General features: G+C 43.2%; 1 protein-coding gene across 1 annotated transcript in view; it reads left to right on the top strand.

Annotated features, from left to right (window-relative positions):
• LOC120564289 (UPF0606 protein KIAA1549L-like) overlaps window positions 1–20760 on the top strand; it is a 176384-nt gene extending 155624 nt beyond the window's left edge. Inside the window, exons 8-12 of the mRNA XM_039809146.1 lie at window positions 4590–4649; window positions 11709–11920; window positions 14101–14172; window positions 20211–20250; window positions 20627–20760. Coding sequence (XP_039665080.1) covers window positions 4590–4649; window positions 11709–11920; window positions 14101–14172; window positions 20211–20250; window positions 20627–20760 — 518 coding nt within the window. The remainder of the gene's footprint in view (window positions 1–4589; window positions 4650–11708; window positions 11921–14100; window positions 14173–20210; window positions 20251–20626) is intronic.
• Window positions 20761–20975: the final 215 nt, after the last annotated feature.

The following is a 20975-nucleotide window of genomic DNA, read 5'->3' as shown; positions in this document are numbered from 1 at the left end:
CAGCCCTGGCGGAGCCAACCCTCACCTGAAACGAGTCCGACTTACTGCCGAGAACCAGGACACAGCTCTCACTTTGGTCATACAGAGATTGGATGGCCCTGAGAAGAGACCCCCTCACCCCATACTCCTACAGTATCTCCCAGGGAACCCGGTCATACACCTTCTCCAAATACACGAAACACACGTAGACCAGATGGGCATACTCCCAGGCTCCCTCCAGGATCCTTGCGAGAGTAAAGATCTGGTCCATTGTTCCACAACCAGGACGGAATCCACATTGTTCCTTTTCAATCTGAGGTTCGACTATCGGCCGAACCCTCCTTTCCAGCACCTTGGAGTAGACTTTACCAGGGAGGCTGAGGAGTGTGATACCCCTGTAATTGGCACACACCCTCTGGTCCCCCTTTTTGAAAAGGGGAACCACCACCCCAGTCTGCCACTCCTATGGCACTGTCCCAGACTTTCACGCAATGTTGAAGAGGCGTGTCAACCAGGACAGCCCCTCCACACCCAGAGCCTTGAGCATTTCTGGACGGAGCTCATCAATCCCACGGGCTTTGCCACTGTGAAGTTGTTTGACTACATCAGTGACTTCCGCCTGGGAAATTGACAACGATCCCCCATCATCCTCCAGCTCTGCCTCTAACAGAGGACGTATTAGTCGGATTCAGGAGTTCCTCAAAGTGCTCCTTCCACCACCCTATTACCTCCTCAGTTGAGGTCAACAGTGTCCCATCCTTACTGTACACAGCTTGGATGGTTCCCTGCTTCCCCCTCCTGAGGTGGCGAACAGTTTTCCAGAAGCACCTTGGTGCCGACCGAAAGACCTTCTCCATGTCTTCTCCAAACTTCTCCCACACCCACTGCTTTGCCTCTTTCACGGCAGAGGCTGCAGCCCTTCGGGCCCCTTGGTGCCCTGCAACTGCCTCCGGAGTCCTCTGGGATAATATATCCCGGAAAGACTCCTTCAGTCGGACGGCTTCCCTGACCACCGGTATCCACCACGGTGTTCGTGGGTTACCGCCCCTTGAGGCACCTAAGACCCTAAGACCACAGCTCCTCGCCGCAGCTTCAGCAGTGGAAACTTTGAACATTGTCCACTCGGGTTCAATGCCCCCAGCTTCCACAGGGATGCACGAAAAGCTCCGCCGGAGGTGTGAGTTGAAAGTCTGTCGGACAGGGGCCTCCTCCAGACGTTCCCAATTTACCCACACTACCCGTTTGGGCTTACCAGGACTGTCCAGAGTCTTCCCCCACCCCCTGACCCAACTCACCACCAGATGGTGATCGGTTGACAGCTCCGCCCCTCTACGCCCCCTACGGCCTCAGATTAGATGAAACGATTATAAAATCAATCATTGACCTTTGGCCTAGGGTGCTCTGGTACCAAGTACACTTATGAGCATTCCTATGTTCGAACATGGTGTTTGTTATAGACAATCCATGACTAGCACAGAAGTCCAACAACAAACAACCACTCTGGTTTAGATCAGGGAGACCGTTCCTCCCAATCACGCCTCTCCATGTGTCTCCATCATTGCCCACGTGCGCGTTGAAGTCCCCTAGCAGAACAATGGAGTCCCCCACTGGAGCCCCATGCAGGACTCCACTCAAGGTCTCCAAGAAGGCCGAATACTCCGAACTCTTGTTTGGTGCATATGCACAAACAACAGTCAGAGTTTCACCCCCCACAACCCGCAGGTGTAGGGAGGCAACCCTCTCGTCCACCGGGTAAACTCCAACGTAGCGGCGCTCAGCCTGACACCAGCCTGACACCCTGGGCAACTCCGGAGAAGAAAAGAGTCCAACCCCTATCCAGGAGTATGGTTCCAGAACCGAGACTGTGCGTAGAGGTAAGCCCCACCAGATCTAACCGGTAGCGCTCCACCTCCCACACCAGTTCCGGCTCCTTCCCCCACAGAGAGGTGACATTCCATGTCCCCAGAGCCAGCGTCTGCTGCCCGGGTCTAGTCCGTCGAGGCCCCTGACCTTCACTGCCACCCATGTCGCAGCGCACCCGACCCTAGTGGTTCCTCCCACAGGTGGTGGGCCCATGGGATGGAGAGACGTAGCTTTTTCGGGCTGTGCCCGGCCGGGCTCCATGGCAAACCTGGCCACCAGACGCTCGCTGACGAGCCCGCCATCTGGGCCTGACTCCAGACGGGGGCCCCGGGCTTCCTCTGGGCAGGGTCACTCCATCTCTACTTCGATCACTCATAGGGTTTTTGAACCATTCTTTGTCTGGCCCCTCAGCTGAGACCACTTTGCCTTGGGAGACCCTACCAGGAGCACAAAGCTCCAGACAACACAGCCCTCAGGTTTATAGAGACACATAAACCTCTCCACCACGATAAGGTGATGGTTCCCGGAGATATAGTATCAGTCATCATTAAAGCATATGTCATTCTTTGCTGATGGCTCTGTTGTGGTCATACTTAACCCAACTTATTGTCAGGGAAAGCATATGTGTGCTATACACAAGTTGGATATGCGTAGCTTGAATCAGTGATGGAGAGCAGAAAAAAACATGTATTTTCATAAAAATGCTATTTGTAATTACCTTAAAGAATAATGGCAATAGTCACTGTTTTTAAATGTCAACGATTAAAAAACACAAGAAACCAACAATCAATTAATTTTGATTCAAGTACTGCCTGTGTAGCCTAAGCCAAAAACATCAATGTTCCACATTGTGAGCCACACACTAGTTTACTTTCCCACAAACACCGTCCTGCTGCTGAAAATTTGAGTAACATTTTCTAAAAACTAGTGCCTAGCTCTTTTGGAGCCTCATAAAAATAAAAAACATCATCCAAAAGAATGAATAGGCTTGGGGCAGACATGGTATGTAAGTCAGGAAGTATTGACAGAGCATGTCAATAGGGATTCTTTGACAGTAAAACAAAAATAGATTACCACCATCCTCAACCTTTAAAACCTATTATTTATTTTTTGCTTATTATTAGATTGGAGCAGGAGCTTTTTCAGTTTCTTTCCTAATGCTGCAGCGTTATTGAAATGAATGTGCTGGATTTGTTGGCCAGTTGAACACATTCTCTGAAGGCAATGAATGCTTCTGAAATTTAACGCTTCAGTGCTGTTTGTCTAAAGTGTTTATGTGAGCTTATTGTTGGAGAAGAGCTCAGTGAATCCAGATGTGCTCATGTTAAAGAGGCATCAGGAAGGCGGCAGCAGACAGGCAGACAGTCAGAGTGCGGAGCAGAAACACTCGCTGGTATTAACAGCTACCGCCGCTGCAGCGCCATTGACTTGAGCTAAACACAACTCTCGGCAGACAGTCAGCTCGGAGGAGTTAGGTGGAGACAGATGGTGAACTAGGCAGATGGGAAATAGGGAGAGAGTGGATGAAGTATGAGTAGGACACAGAAAGAGGCTGACTGAGGGAGTGATGATGGGTAGATAAAGACGGAAGGAGACAGTCAGCTGGACAAAAATGAACAGGCGTTTCAGGTAATGAATAGGCTGACAGATAAACAGGTATAGAATGAGGCAGGTGCAGAGGCACGCAGGCAGAAAGAACGATTGATAGCTGGTGTGAGTGGATAGAGGAAGTAGACAGTGAGAGGTGAGAAATAAGGAATAAGGAAACCTGACAAGAAGTGTTTAATCATTTTATCATCTGTGTCAAGGGCAAATGCTAAAACTCTCTTTCTCTGCAGATCTGTTGCTGCGACACACAAACATAGTGCTGTCACATTTTCATTGCTTCCATGGATCCCTAAAAAACTTTAAATGAACAAATCATAATAAGTAATAGATATTTATGAATAAATAATAAATCACGTTTAAACTTGACTCAGAAGTAAAAGAATATACCAATTACAGGCGTATAGGCATTCTTTCTAAACTTAGCACAAAAAGTAAGGAAATTTGTATTTGGTAGATTATTTCTCTGTGATTCGACTTAGAGGCTTCTCAAATGATGTTTCAGGGGCAGCCCTAACACACACAAAACCTGGAGTTACGTATCACTTTAACAAAGTATACTGAATGTTTTTTGGGTCTCTGGATATGTTATGACTGCCATGTGTAATGTACAGCAACCTTTTCTCCTATAAATTACGTTTATATAATACTAATGCGTTTTGTCAAATATGTTTTCAGGGAAACATAGTTGCTCAATGAATTATGTTTAGTGGCAAAAAAATGTAAAGAAGGAAACTTGTTTTGTACCGTACAGAAGTTGTAGAGAGGGGTCAGGGTGGGTAGTGGCCTTACAAAGCATAGTACTTTGACACTGGAGATTGGGATTTTTATCCCATGAGTTGTAAAGGTTATTTTTAAATGTGAGTGCCTGAACATAATAAAAAAAGTATTTCGCTTTAGTTGCATGCAGGAGTGAATGTTGTAGGAATGCAAATGAAACAAGTTGTCAGTGAACACGTTGCAGACACGTTTTGTATGAACATTTTGATAAACTCAAAATAAAATAAACGATCTTGGTTAAATAGTTTTTTAGAAAAATTGTATGAACATGTGGAAAGTGGCGAGTAGGAAGTATGAGTGCAGGTTTTGGCAAATGCCTGTAACTTTCTCTCTGTCCTCTCTCTCTCTCTTTTTCTTTTCAGCCCTTGAATACCATAATCTCAACACGTCAATGGCAACCAAGAAATACTGGGTGATAACAGGTAAATTGGTAACACACACACACACACACACACACACACACACACACACACACAAACACGCAAAAGTGCTACTGGGTGATCAACTGTAATCAAGAGCTGCATCGATTGGACAAAACAGCAGTTAGTTTAATGCCCCGGCGCACGTTGTTGTGCAATTCAGCAGATTTCCTGCAGCCCTCCCTGTCATTTTTCTTTTCTTTTTTTAGGGCCCGAGCGCCGACAGCGGCGAAGGCCCTATTGAAACTGAAGGAATTATTATTACACCAAATGAATTGGCTTTTTGAGGGGCTTAAAATATTCAAAAACTCACCAAATTTGGCACTCGCATCAAGTCTGGTGAAAATTAATGTATTTTAATGGTTTCGGAAATAGTGATAATACAAAAAATAATACAAAAATGGTTCGCTAGCGCCCCCTAGAATGTTAAAAAACTTTAGCCCCTGCAGTGCGTTTAACGTAGACTCACGAAACTTGGTACACATATGTAACATGTCATGATGTACAAGAAACGTCATTAGAGCCATACCCTAAACCCAACAGGAAGTCCGCCATTTTGATTTCAAAGTTCGAAATTAGTGGGATTTTGGCCATTTGCACGTCGTACTTTAACTAACTCCTCCTAGAGATTTCATCCCATCAACTTCAAACTGGGTCTGTGCCATCTTAAGATGTTAAAGATGAAAAGTTGTTAAAAGAAAAACTTTTCGTCATAAGGCGTGGCCGTGGCGGGACGGCCATTTTGTGTGTTTAGTGATGAACAAAGAAGTTGTTGTAACTTCAGTGTACATTGTCGTATCGGCCCGAAATTTCTCACGATTGACAAGGGTCCAGGCCTGAGGACACCTACAGGCCAAAATTGACTTTTGGTCATAGTGCCCCCTGCTGGCAACAGGAAATCTGCCTCATATGAAAAACATCATCCGATTTACATGAAACTCAGAATGTGTGGTCTACATGTGATACTGAGCCGGTCCCTATACGTTAACCACGCCCACTTATTCGGGCCACGCCCCCTTTCATAACATTTGAAACGTTTAAGGTAGAGTCTTGTGTGAGGTGTCATTGAACTCAGCAGAGAGTTCATTCTTCATTGGTGATGGTTTGGCCGCCCCTTATGCTTAAGCCACTCCCCTTTCATAACATTTCAACTGTTTAAGGTAGACCCTTGTGTGAGGTATCATTGAACTCAGCAGAGACTTCCTTCTTCATTGGTGATGGTTTGGCTTGCCCCCTATGTTCAAGCCATGCCCCCTTTCATAAATGGTAACCCGTTTATGGTAGAGTCTGATGTGAGGTATCAATGAACTCAGCAGAGACTTTTTTTTAATCGGTAAAGGTTTGGCCCGCCCCCTATTCTTTGGCCACGTCCCCTTTCACAGCTAATGAGCCGTATGACGTAGAGTCTTGTGTAAGGTATCGTTGAAATCGGCAGGGAGTTCCCTTTTCATTGGTGATGATTTGCGGCGTCTGAGTGCCGCGCAAATGCACGGTCGCAAGGAGCGGCGTCCGCTGGTAACCCCGACGCGCGCAGAGGCGCGAGGGCCCGTCCATCGCTGCTCGCAGCTTTAATTTCTTTTTATTTTACCTTTTTTTTAACCAGGAAGAGACTCATTGAGATTAAACATCTCTTTTTCACGAGTGTCCTGACCAAGACAGGCAGCAGTACAACCACACATACAGTACATACAAACACAAAATACACAGAAACACTAAAAACAGCAAATCCTTCAAAGTCAACTACAATCCTAAACACATCATGCAAAACATCTACAGCCAGATGTGGCTGCCTCCAAGTCAATCAACATCCTCTTAAAAGCGACCAATGAGACCAGCTCAGTTAGTAGATGTAGAGGGAGCAGCAAACTTAAAAGCCTTTTTCCCCAGCTCAGTTCTAACCTTTGGAACAGACAGAAGGAAAAGATCCTGGGAACGAAGATTGTAAGTCCCGATACTATTTACACTGATATAGGTCAGAAGGTAGGATGGAAAGAGACCTAAAATAGCCTTGTATATGAAGAGATGCACAATGCTGCTTATTGTCCATGGATTCAACAAAGTCATTTAAAACCTTAAGAGCTGCTGACGTTGTACTATGCCCTTTTCTAAAACCAGATTGGAAGTCAGATAACACATTATAAATGTTAAAAAAGTTATTTAACTGATCACTGACAAGGGATTCTAGAACCTTGACCAGGACAGACAGTTTAGAGATTGGTCTGTAGTTATTTAAGATGGTAGGGTCACCACCTTTTAGCAGGGGAACCACAAAGGCTGATTTCCAGATGGGAGGAATGACATTTGTGTTCAAACACAGATTAAAATTAAAGCTGCGAGCAGCGATGGACGGGCCCTCGCGCCTCTGCGCGTGTCGGGGTTACCGGCGGACGCCGCTCCTTGCGACCGTGCATTTGCGTGGCACTCAGACACCGCAAATCATCACCAATGAAAAGGGAACTCCCTGCCGAGTACAACGATACCTCACACAAGATTCTACGTCATGCGGTTCATTAGCTATGAAAGGGGGCGTGGCCAAAGCATAGGGGGCAGGTCAAACCATCACCAATGAAGAATGAAGTCTCTGCTGAGTTATCTATGAGATAAGTTTCATGTAAATCGGATGATGTTTGTCATACACTGCACTCGAGTTACACCCACTTCCTGTTTTGGCGGCAAAATGCACAAAATGCCGCCCCGCCACAGCCACGCCCTATGACGAAAAGTTTTTCTTTTAACAACTTTTCATCTTTAACATCTTAAGATGACACAGACCGAGTTTGAAGTTGATCGGATGAAATCTCTAGGAGTTCGTTATAGTACGACATGTGGAAGTGGCCAAAATTGCACTAATTTCGAACTTTGAAATCAAAATGGTGGACTTCCTGTTTGGTTTAGGGTATGGCTGTAATGAAGTTTTTTTGTACATCTTGACATGGTACATATGTGTACCAAGTTTCGTGAGTCTACGTTAAACGCACTGCAGGGGCTCAATTTATTCATTCTTGGGGGCGCTAGCGAGCCATTTTTGTGCGCCTATTCCTGAAACCCTTAAAATACGTAAACTTTCACCAGACTTGATGCGACCGCCAAATTTGGTGAGTTTTTGAATATGTTAAGCCCCTCAAAAAGCCAATTCATTTGATGGGAAAAAGAATAGAAAGAAAGAATTAAAGCTGCGAGCAGCGATGGACGGGCCCTTCACGCCTCTGCGCCCGTTGGGGTTACCGGCGGACGCCGCTTCTTGTGCCCGTGCATTTGCCGTGCACTCAGACACCGCAAATCGTCAACAATGAAAAGGGAACTCCCCGCCGAGTTCAACGATACCTCACACAAGACTCTACGTCATACGGTTCATTGGCTGTGAAAAGGGGCGTGGCTAAAGCATAGGGGGCGGGTCAAACCATCACCAATTAAAAAGGAACTCTCTGCTGAGTTCAATATGTCATACAAGAGTGTACATCAAACAGGTCATTAGTTATAAAAGGGGGAGTGGCTTACATATAGGGGCGTGGCCAAACCATCACCAATGAAGAAGGAAGTTTCTGCTGAGTTCAATCATACCTCACACAATGGTCTACTTCAAACGGGTCATTAGTTATAAAAGTGGGCGTGGCTAAAGCTTAGGGGGTGGGTCAAACCATCACCAATGAAGAATGAAGTCTCTGCTGAGTTTAATGACACCTCACACAAGACTCTACCTTAAACGGTTCAAATGTTATGAAAGGGGGCGTGGCCTGACTAAGTGGGCATGGTTAAAGTACAGGGGGCAGCTCAGTATCACATGTAGACCACACATTATAAGTTTCATGTAAATCGGAAGACAAGACAACAACGTAGACAACGTATGCTCAAGTTACAACAACTTAAATAAACTCAAAACACTCAAAATAGCAGGGTTGGAGTCTCATGAATCCTGAAAAGTTTCGAGCCAGTTGGACAACGTACACTCGAGTTACACCAACTTCCTGTTTCGGCCGCCAAACGCACAAAATGGCCACCCCGCCACGGCCACGCCCTATGACGAAAAGTTTTTCTTTTAACAACTTTTCATCTTTAACATTTTAAGATGGCACGGACCGAGTTTGAAGTTGATCAGATGAAATCTCTAGGAGGAGTTCGTTAAAGTAAGACGTGGAAATGGCCAAAATCGCACTAATTTCGAACTTTGAATTAAAAATGGCAGACTTCCTGTTGGGTTTAGGGTATGGCTTCAATGAAGTGTTTTGTACATCTGGACATGGTACATATGTGTACCAAGTTTCGTGAGTCTACATTAAACGCACTGCAGGGGCTCAATTTTTGTAACTTTCTAGGGGGCACTAGCGAGCCATTTTTGTGCGCCTATTCCCAAAACCCTTAAAATACGTAAATAATAATTAATAATAATAATTCCTTCAGTTTCAATAGGGCCTTCGCCGCTGTCGACGCTCGGGCCCTAAATATTAGTTAAGGGCACGGCAATAACATTTCCTGCTAGCTTTAAAAAGTAGGGATCCAGTTTATCAGGGCCTGCAGATTTAGTTCGTTTAGTTAGTCCAAATGCTTGAGGGCTTTATTAGGGCCCGAGCGCCGACAGCGGCGAAGGCCCTATTGAAACTGAAGGAATTATTATTATTTTCTGCAAATGAATCGCCTTTTTGAGGGGCTTAACATATTCAAAAACTCACCAAAATTGGCGCTGCATCAAGTGTGTTGAAAATGTACGTATTTTAAGGGTTTCGGGAATAGGCGCACAAAAATGGCTTGCTAGCGCATCCTACAAAGTAAAAACAATTGAGCGATAAAGTGCGTTTAACATAGACTCACGAAACTGGCACACATATTTAGCATTTCAAGATGTACAAAAAAAGGCATTGGAGCCATACCCTAAACCCAAAAGGAAGTCCGCCATTTTGATTTCAAAGTTCGAAATTAGTGCGATTTAGGCCATTTCCACATGTCGTACTTTAACGAACTCCTCCTAGAGATTTCATCCGATTAACTTCAAATTCGGTCTGTGCCATCTTAAGACGATAAAGATGAAAAGTTGTTAAAAGAAAAACCTTTCGTCATAAGGCATGGCCGTGGCAGGGCAGCCATTTTGTGCGTTTCGCCATCAAAACAGGAAGTGGGTGTAACTTCAGTGTACATTGTCCAACTGGCTCAAAACTTTTCATAATTTATAACACTCTAACTCTGAGGACATTTACCGGACAAAATTGACTACAGGTCATAGCGCCCCCTAGTGGCAACAGGCAGTAGGCCTAAAAGTCAAGGTGCTATACTTTAACGAACTCCTCCTAGAGATTTCATCCGATGGACTTCAAGTTTGGTCTGTACCATCTCAACACCTTAAAGATGAAAAGTTATTAAAAGAAAAACTTTTCGTCAAACGGTGTGGGCGTGGCGTGGCGGCCATTTTGAGTGTTTAGCGATGAACAAAGAAATTGTTGTAACTTGAGTGTACGTTGTTGTATCTGCCCAAAATTTCTCACGATTGACAATGGTCCATGCCTGAGGACATCTACAGGCCAATATTGACTTTTGGTCATAACGCCCCCCGCTGGCAACAGGAAATCTGCCTTATATGACAAACATCATCCGATTTAAATGAAACTTAGAATGTGTGTTCTACATGTGATACTGAGCCGGCCCCTATAATATAACCACGCCCACTTATTCAGGCCACGCCCCTTTCATAACATTTGAACCGTTTAAGTGCTGCGCAAATGCACGGTTGCAAGGAGCGGCGTCCGCCAGTAACCCCCAACGTGCGCAGAGGCGTGATGCGCGAGGGCCAGTCCATCGCTGCTTGCAGCTATAAGTTACGTTTGAAACTGTGATAGGACTGAAACTAAAAGACTGACTAGAAGAATCGAGACCAACAGTCTCCATTGTAGAGGAACACTCATGTTGAGGACTGAATGACTCAAATAAAAATCCTGAGGCTATGAAATGTTCATTGAAACAATCAAGCATTTTGGCCTTGTCTGTAACTTTTTGAGATTCCATCACAATGCTTGAGGGAAGCTCCTGGCCTTTAGTGTTTTCTGATAATGATTTGATAGTTTTCCAAAATTTTGATGGATTATTCAGATTATTAGTGGTTTGAGAAAGAAAATGATCAGCTTTGGCTTTTCTAATATTGAGAGACATGCATTGCGCAGTTGTCTGAAGACCAGCCAGTCAGAGTTCTGATTCATATTTGCTAAATCAGGTGAAAACCAAGCATTGTTTCAGCCTTTGACTCTGTACTTCTTTATTGGAGCATACTTATTAATTATATTAGTAAACCCCTTATAAAAGAGGTTCCAGGCACTTTCAACATCTAGCCTAAAAAACGTGTCACATCACTTAGAGCACCTTTAAGGAATTCTTGTTCTGAGAAGTGCTTCATATTACGCTTGACGATAATGCGTGGTTTAGTTTTAGGTATTTTAGTATTTCTAACTGTTGTTACGACATAGTGGTCACTGATGTCATAAGCCCTCCCCTGCTCTCTCCCTTGCATGTGCTCTCTGTGTTCAGTGTCTTTAGCTGCTCTGTTCCTTGGAAAACCCTATTGATGTATAATTCACAGCTTCCTGACTGGGCCAGAGGGAGAGATCACATCACGACCGGGTGTGAATGATGCTGTTGTGTGTGTGTGTGTGTGTGTGTGTGTGTGTGTGTGTGTGTGTGTGTGTGTGTGTGTGTGTGTGTGTGAAGTCTGTCTGTCTGCTCCATCTCACTTTAAGCCTCTAGTAAGATAACCATTTAGAGCAAGATTGATGCAATCACACTCATCTACTGTCTTGTGTTTATCTTACCCTCTTTCCTCCTTTTGTTCTCTTCAATATCAATATTGTCCTCAAATGATCTTCCTTTGGTATTTTCTCATGTCCTCAATCTTCACATTCTCCTTCCATTTACTCATCCTGTACTCTCATCCATTTTTTCCTTCCCTGCCTCCTGCCTCATATTGTCGTTCCTACACCATTCTCCATCCATTCACCTGTCTCCTCTCTTGCCCCCTCTTTGCCTGCCTAAACACCTCTTTACCCCTGAAATCCCTCCTCTGTCCTCTCTCATCTCTCCTCACAGTGATCCAAGACGTGGACAGCTCCTCTCTGGAGGCCAACTACCAGAGCTTTGCCAACCTGATGGAGCAGCGGCTGGCTGAGCTGTTCTTGGTGGCCGGCAGGCAGGGCCCTCGGACGGCACGATCTCGGCGGGCCACCACCGTGGGGAGCTACACCGTGCAGGTGGGTGGGAATGGGATTTTTTTTTTTTTATTGTGTGTATTACCAGTGTTGGTGATAGGATTGTGTTTATACTTGTACATGTACTTGCTTTACACTAAAAGAACCAGTTGTGACCACATTTTTGCTAACAAAATTTGCTAACAGTTTTCACCTCTGCAAGTTTATGATATGGACCCAGATTCTCAGAATCAGCAGCTCTGTGAGGCTGTACCTACAGTAAGCATTGTCCTGTCAACACAGCTAGTAAGCATGCTACGCACATGAAAAGTGTAGTTAAAATCAAAACTGATATACATGGGCATGTCATTAGTTATAAGCAGATTCAAACAAAGGGCATTTTTTAACTGATGATGGCACTAGATGAAAAGTCAGGAGATCACCAAAAAAATCATTAGGATTTGTTTTCTGTGAACTATCCATGTCTGTACCATATTTGTGCCAATTAGCATCAGTGTGTGTGTGTGTGTGTGTGTGTGTGTCTGTGTGTGTGTGTGTGTGTTGTAATCTGTTCTGGGGTTGGGCAGGGAAGGTTGCTCTGGGAAAGAAGCTATTCCTCAGTACAAAGCATTCTGGGATGGGAGAGAAACATGCTTTGGTTTATTGGCTTCTTTAAACCAATCATTTGTTTAAACCAATCACAATTGTGTTAGGCGCCACACGGAGCCACAGTGCAGCTGCAAAATAGCCTCGGAAAGGAACTTGTTTTGGTGGAACGTGTACGTTCAAAAGTTGTTATAGTCGTGCAACAGAAAACTCAGCTTTGACAGATAGTCTAGCTAGCTGTCTTGATTTACCCTGCAGAGATCTGAGGAGCAGTTAACCATAGTCCTCATATATCTACCGGAGTTTAAAATTCCAACACAAAGAAAGCAAAAGGTAACGGACATCCAGCCCTGAAACGTTTTTCGGCAGCAGTGGTTCAAACAGGGAGTGGCCATAGTGTGTGGTGTCCCTGATAATGGTGCTTGGTTAGGCAGCTCCATCACAACAATGCACTTGGCCGCCTTCACTACACAATGCAGGTCCTTTTGCTCAGTGGCTGTGCATCTGGCATACCACACAGTGGTGCAGTTAGTCAGGATGGTCTCGATGGTGCCCCCTGTAGAAATGTAGCTTAGATCCGCCATTACAACATCTTTGCTTTTTTACACTGAACCAAACAACACCGGCATAATGCTGCCCTATTGTAAGAATTTTAGATCACATGCCAGCATTCTGAACAACTCTGTTCCCCCATTCCATGTCAGATCCTTTCATACAGATTGCCAGGCCAGGGATAACGCCTCAATATGCCTTAAACAGGCTGTGCGTCTTAGAACTAATCTCCGTCCATATCGACACACCTGAAAACACATAAAAAGATCCTTCATGTACATTCGGCATGCATGTGCCAATAACACGGATAACAACGCTGGTAACAGGACTTGTTGGAAATCGTGCAAATATTATGTAGCCTTCTGCGCATGTAGGCAGTAGTAGCATAATGAATGTTCATATTTTTGTTACACAGCCAATGTTCCCAGGTCTGGTGGACCCACCACATTATTAGGCTTTTAAATCAATACAGCCATAACAGTGTACTTTAGCTCAATTACCAATGATATATCATTTATGGTTCATATTTGCAAATTACCCATGTGCGATCACATTTATGATCATATGATCATTTTCGTTTTTTGTGAGAAAACAAGGAAATTCAATTATAAAAAAGGAAAAAAAAATATAAACAAGATTTTTGATAATTATTGGTGCTTATTTCTTTGAACTTAATCGGAACAGGTGAAAGTGCTTGAAATGTAACAATTTTCTAGCTTTGTGTGGGAATAGCAGGTGCAGAAAGACAACATAGTTTCATAGCACCTACAATTAAGTACACTCGGGTCCAGTAGACCCAAACACCTCATATATAATAGTTACATAGTTTAAAAGGGTAAATAATATGTATCAAGATATTTCAGTCTGGACCAAAATGGGGGACATAGTGACCTACAGTCAATCGCCAATATCTTCCTAAGTTTTCTCTTAAATATGTTCTTAAAGTCCCTAAGAAAAGTCTATGTCAGATTCATGACGTGTTCTTAAACAGCAGAATTGTTTGCACCTGTGTTCTTAGGATTGATGAATCTCACGTCTTTGTAATTGAAAGCATGTGCCAGTTGTTCCTAATTAGCATAAGAAAACGCCCCGCAAATTCTCATATAAGGACATGACACTTCCTGTGCACCTCCTAGGAAGTGGGAGACTGCATTCAAGAGATGGTTGTCGGAGTCATAGATGACTTGTACATTGCAGTGGTGGAGGAAGTACTGAATCTCAGTAGACTACTTAAGTAAAGTACAAATAACCAGAGACATATTTACTTTAGTAAAAGTAGAAGATGTCCACTACCACAAACAAGGCCTGGCTTTTAAAAGAAGTTCCTATCCTAACCAGCAAAAAACGGAAATATGTTGTTAGAATCGGAATGTGGTTGGTTTTATTCATGGATGTATTTTAAGACGGTTTTATTTTCTTTAACCATGCAAGTAAGCAAATAAAGTGTGTGAAGCAGTGAAAATGGGGAGGAGATGTGAAGAGGTCCAGCCAAATAAATAAGATATGAACGCGTCTTACGCTGCCTGACGGAGGAGTAAACGATGCTGTCGAGAGAAATAGATGGCAACTATGATTTAAAAACGGGAATAATAAAATACAAACATTTTCACTTTCACCGGACGCTGTATTACGGAAGGTTAGCAGCGCTGCACCCGGGCTCTGGAGCACCATAGATGAAGGATCGGCGGTGCCTATATATCTATGGCAAGCAAACTTCACTGGTGAGACAAACGTGTGACGGTCAGGAAGACTTTTTGGCAGGGGCAAAAACTGATCAGAAAATGTAACGGAACCTTGTAGAAATGTAGTGGAATAGAAAGTATACATAATTGTTGCAAAATGTAACGAAGTTAAAGTCAAAAGTATGCACTATTGATTCTACTTAAGTAAAGTACAGATACGTGAAAAACGTACTTAAGTACAGTAACAAAGAATTTGTACTTTGTTACATTCCACCACTGCATTTTTGCCCTATAAATAGCACGATCAATCACCAAATAACGCAGGATGTAATCAGTTTAATTGCTGAAGTAAATTGCAGTGTTAGTGTTTCTTTTTCAACAAATGATCAGAAATACATTACAGTACAATACTGTCATTGTAAACAACTGTAGAATATTGCCCATTGCCCCCAGAGGCTAATAGTCATCAGACTGATAGCCGATGACTTCTGAGATTGGAGCTGGAATGATGAGCTATTTTATAATCTACCCAGCCAGCAATGACATGTGGGTCCAGATGAGGGCTTCATGGGCGGCAAATGTGGGCCCCATTATGGGCTTGCACCCGTGATCCACATTGGGGCAAGCCGTCCCAGCCAGCAATGACATGTGGGGCCCAGATGGGTTAAGTACGGGTTCCATGGTTACTGTGTGGGCATGGGCTTTGGCTGGGTGAAATCAGCGGGTCCCATGTAGGTTTTGTAGTATGAGTCCCACATAGGAAGCCCATATGAGCTGATTACATGGGCCCCATAAGGGACAGGCATGGGCCAATTGGGCATGGGTTTGAACTGAGAACACATATATGGGTCCTGCATAGCATATTTATTGGCCAAGTGGCCATGGGTTTGATCTGGGAATGCATATATGGGTCCTGCATAGAATGTTTATGGGCCAAGTGGGCATGGGTTTGATCTGGGAACGCATATATGGGTCCTGCATAGAATGTTTATGGGCCAAGTGGCCATGGGTTTGAACTGAGAACACATATATGGGTCCTGCATAGCATATTTATTGGCCAAGTGGGCATGGGTTTGATCTGGTAACGCATATATGGGTCCTGCATAGAGTGTTTATGGGCCAAATGGCCATGGGTTTGAACTGGGAATGCATATATGGGTCCTGCATGGCATTTTTATGGGCCAAGTGGCCATGGGTTTGAACTGGGAATGCATATATGGGTCCTGCATGGCGTTTTTATGGGCCAAGTGGCCATGGGTTTGAACAAGGAACACATATATGGGTCCTGCATGGCATTTTTATGGGCCAAGTGGCCATGGGTTTGAACTGAGAACACATATATGGGTCCTGCATAGCATATTTATGGGCCAAGTGGCCATGGGTTTGATCTGGGAACACATATATGGGTCCTGCATGGCATTTTTATGGGCCAAGTGGCCATGGGTTTGAACTGAGAACACATATATGGGTCCTGCATAGCATATTCATGGGCCAAGTGGGCATGGGTTTGATCTGGGAACACATATATGGGTCTTGAATGGCACATTTATGGGCCGAGTGGGCATGGGTTTGATCAGGGAACACATATATGGGTCCTGCATGGCCTTTTTATGGGCCAAGTGGCCATGGGTTTGAACTGGGAACACATATATGGGTCCTGCATGGCATTTTTATGGGCCAAGTTGCCATGGGTTTGAACTGGGAACGCATATATGGATCCTGCATAGAAGTTTTATGGGCCAAGTGGCCATGGGTTTGATCAGGGAACACATATATGGGTCCTGCATGGCATTTTTATGGGCCAAGTGGCCATGGGTTTGAACTGAGAACACATATATGGGTCCTGCATAGCATATTTATGGGCCAAGTGGGCATGGGTTTGATCTGGGAACACATATATGGGTCTTGAATGGCATATTTATGGTCCAAGTGGGCATGGGTTTGAACTGGGAACACATATATGGGTCCTGCATGGCATTTTTATGGGCCAAGTGGCCATGGGTTTGATCTGGGAACGCATATATGGGTCCTGCATAGCATATTTATGGGCCAAGTTGCCATGGGTTTGAACTGGGAACGCATACGTGGATCCTGCATAGAAGTTTTATGGGCCGAGTGGGCATGGGTTTGATCAGGGAACACATATATGGGTCCTGCATGACATATTTATGTGCCGAGTGGGCATGGGTTTGATCTGGGAACACATATATGGGTCTTGCATGACATATTTATGGGCCAAGTGGCCATGGGTTTGAACTGGGAACACATATATGGGTCCTGCATGGCATTTTTATGTGCCGAGTGGGCATGGGTTTGATCTGGGAACACATATATGGGTCCTGCATGGCATTTTATGTGCCGAGTGGGCATGGGTTTGATCTGGGAACACATATATGGGTCTTGCATCACATATTTATGTGCCGAGTGGGCATGGGTTTGATCTGGGAACACATATATGGGTCTTGCATGACATATTTATGTGCCGAGTGGGCATGGGTTTAATCTGGGAACACATATATGGGTCCTGCATGGCAGAAGCGCAAAGTAACTATGTAGGCCTATTGAGTTAAGTAATTACTTACTGTACAATTTTTAGTAACTTGTAGTAACTCTACATTTAGGCTAATCAAGCATGTTGAGATTTAGTAATTGTAACTCAATACATTTCAAGTCACGCTAGTCACCAAAGAACAAACATTGCATACATGTAGATCTTTCGCCAAAACAATCAATCAGTCATTTTTGTTAGTCGTGCAGAAAATGAAAAATGTAACTTCCCAAAAATGTAAAAAACATCAAAATAGGTCAAAGTTTACGCTGTGTTGAATTATGCTGATTAGTGGAATCTCAGAAAGGTTGCAGGCCTACCGTAACACTTCACATAATAGCCCAGTCCCAGACGCCTGTCCCTTGGACAAATAACTATGCTCGATATTATCGGCCGATGTTGGCTTTAAAATTCAATATCGGTAAATATCGGTATCGGTTTTTGAAATGGTTTAAAATGACTAAAATATGTCATTTTATACCTTATTGGAAAGCTTGTTTCCTCTCAAAGCGAATGCAGACAAAATTTGGGTGTAGGTTGTTGGCCAACCAGCATACACACAGGGTTTGTAGAGTAAATAAATTCTTGAGCAGGGCAGATCTAAGCCCCAATGAGTGGAATGAGTTGAATTTTTGTTCTTGTGTTGCTATTTGTTTTCAGTTTACCTCAGTCAAAGAAATGTTCAGTTGGCATCTTTTGGAAGGGTAGTAGGCACCGCGACCCCAGTTAGCCTACCGGTTGCTGGCTAGTCCTTCAAAACATTCAAATCCCCAGTATCAAGGGAGTCATGGAACAGTGGGCAGTAAGCCTATAAACGATCATATGTTTTGGTATCTGTATCGGCTAATATCGGTATCGGAAATTAAGCATTGGACAATATTGGTATATCGGATATCGGTACAAAATCAATGTCAAGCATCCCTACAAATAACCCCATACGGTTATCCACATCCCATAGATGCCTGTCCCAATGGTCTATTTGATCAAATAAAACTCCGGGATCCTATTCGAAGTTTTACGGTACTTCATTTTGAAGATGAGGCCAAATAGCTCACAGACAGCTAGTACCTTTATGGACATGAATATGATGCATTTATTACCGCTTAGGAAATTGTAATTCAATATTTGTTAGAAAAGGACTTGCAGGAGGCCTCATCATCAATCTGTCTTCCACTTCTGTGTTGTTAGATGTCCTTGGACCAAGGAGTAGCATGTGTTTCTATCAAGGTGTAGCTCATACACCAACAATGACTGATGTGTTGGCTGTAAAAGGTACAGTAGATCTGTTTGAGAAAAAAATGAGGGAAAAACACTTGTTTTGTATCTAATCAATTATTAATGATTAATAGATTGTTGGCATTTTAGCTTTTGGTAAAGGAAAACACACATCCAGCCCTAGTCTGGAGAAGTGACGGTGGTTAAAAGTAACTAATACTTACTTTTTTTTTTTTTTTTTTTACAAATTGTACTTTTACTTGAGTATTTCTCTAACACCAGTACTTTTACTTGTAACAGAGTAATATTTTAGCAATGTAACAGTACTTGTACTTGAGTACAGATTTTCAGTACTCTTTCCGCCTGTTATGCACCTAATTAGGCTCATTCATAATGAAGCCGGCGGAGCAGTTAACGTTTGTTAATTCTCTCAATTTACGAATTTTACTGTATTTAATTGTTATTTGGTCAGGCAGTTCTTAGGACATCTATAAGGGGCCTGTATGCAAAGGCCTTGTTTCGCGCTCAAAACGTTAGCAGTCCATTCGGAAAGCACTGCTGCTAGCTGTGACTTCAAGGAGAACTTCTATCAGACATTCACAAATTGAGGTAAGTTGAAATATTATTTTGCCATAAAAATAACAGATGCAGATTGTACAGTGGTCTGTATTTTTGGTTTGTGCTGTTTAATCTGATGTAGAATCTAACCAAAAGGAAAAACAGCGGGAGAAGTTGGACAATAATTAATATATCACGATACACGGAGCTCTGAAGCAGACCTGTGCGTCGCTTAGTGTTCGCTCTCTCTGGATAAAGATGAGCAGCAGCACAGACACCAGGGGCATCGGACCGAGGGTAAAACCAATACTGATTACCAGGGCCCAAGGGGAGAGAGGGCCCTTGAAAAGTCTGGAATATATTTTATTTTACCTGGATATTTTTATTTCCTAATAACATTTCATAATGCATATCAGATGAAATGTAGTGTTAGTGTATTGGCAGAATAACTTGGTTGATTGACTATTTTGTATACAAAAAGGTCTCACCCCCCCCCCCCTTGCTAATGTGCCAAATGGTTTAGTTCACCTGCATGCATTACGTTAGCTAGTTCAGTTGAGCGTCTGGTGGAGCGCAAACTTCTGCTGTAGAAATGTCTTTTCTCAAAGAAAGCCAAATCATGCTACCAAAAAGAAAGGAAAGACAGGAGGAGGAGAGAAAACAGAATGAGGGGAAACAATTGGTAACTGACTTCTTTTCAAAGAAAGGTGAGCACTAACTAGAAAACGAAATCCATGGTGCTTGTCAGGGACCAAGCAGTTAGGCATGAGGAGTCGCAAGGAGATTTCAAAAAAGGTTTTTTTTATTTTACCCACAAAAAATTCTGACAACAAATAAAGATAAAGTTTGGGCCCTTAAAAGAGGTTAAACAAACAAACTGAACTTAAGCTCTGAACATAACAAACTCAAAAATACAACTGACCTCCTATACAAGAAACAATGGGGACTTATATACTGGGTGATCAGACCAGGTTTGACACCCAGGGGGAGACTAACAATAACTCTAATATGTAAATTACAAATAACAAAAGAAAACAACTAAACACTTACTCCAAAAGAAATGTAATCTTAATTAACATTAACTGAATAAATGTACTAAAGACAATACAAATCAAAACTCAAATATCTTGAGGACAAATAAAGCTAACTCCCCCCTGACATAACAAGTAGTGGTAGAGTCCAATTTAGCCACCACCCCTATAAAGCTGCTGTAGTTCCAGATGCCACCCCTTTGTCCCTGCAGCCTGCATGCCTCACTCCAGGGTGTGGAATCCGCAACACTGGTAAGCTCAAAGAAAAGAGTTATATCAGAAAACCAATCCAAAACTAATAAAGTATATATGTAAACCAAATCCAGTGCCCTGTAAGTTATTTAAAACTAAATGTTTACAACAAAATATATAATGTGTCTGAAAAGATATAGAAACCAATCTTAAGGAAAACAGCATGAACTAAGATAAATGTGAGTGTATGAGGTTACCGCCTTTAAGATGGCTGCGTGGCCACGGCTGTGGCCAACACAGTGCTAAACTGCTTGAATATCTCCGTGACTGTTAGCGCTAAAAAACGGACTGAGACAACCCATTGAAAGAGCAGAACATGCACTTGTTGGAGCAAAAAAGAACCTTGCTAAATTGACTTATGCTCCTTTGTTTTTAGGTGCACTGAAGAGTAATGCAATGACTCAAATTGTGAACCGCAAAGAAGTGGTTAACGGCGCACGTGACCATGGAGGGGAGAGGGCTGCAAGAGCCCAAAGGGAAAAAGGAGCGTCCACCACACAGACGCCATGAGTGTATTTTGTATTAATGTATTTTTTGGAGGTGTTTTTTTTTTTTTTCAGAGATTTTTTAAAAATGTATTTTTGATTTGTTTACCTGTATGTTGTGACATTTAAATTGTTTTTTAAACATAATTTTTGTTGTTCAATTTAACAATATATTTCTTGCAGTTCAAAGCGTCATGTGTCTTTTATTTATCTTGGACTTATATTCATTCTTCGTTTTTC

The sequence above is a fragment of the Perca fluviatilis genome, chromosome 8 (assembly GCF_010015445.1).
Source record: "Perca fluviatilis chromosome 8, GENO_Pfluv_1.0, whole genome shotgun sequence".
Taxonomy (NCBI): Eukaryota; Metazoa; Chordata; class Actinopteri; order Perciformes; family Percidae; genus Perca; species Perca fluviatilis.
The sequence above is the reverse complement of the archived record's forward strand: the minus strand, read 5'-3'. Positions and strand labels throughout refer to the sequence as shown.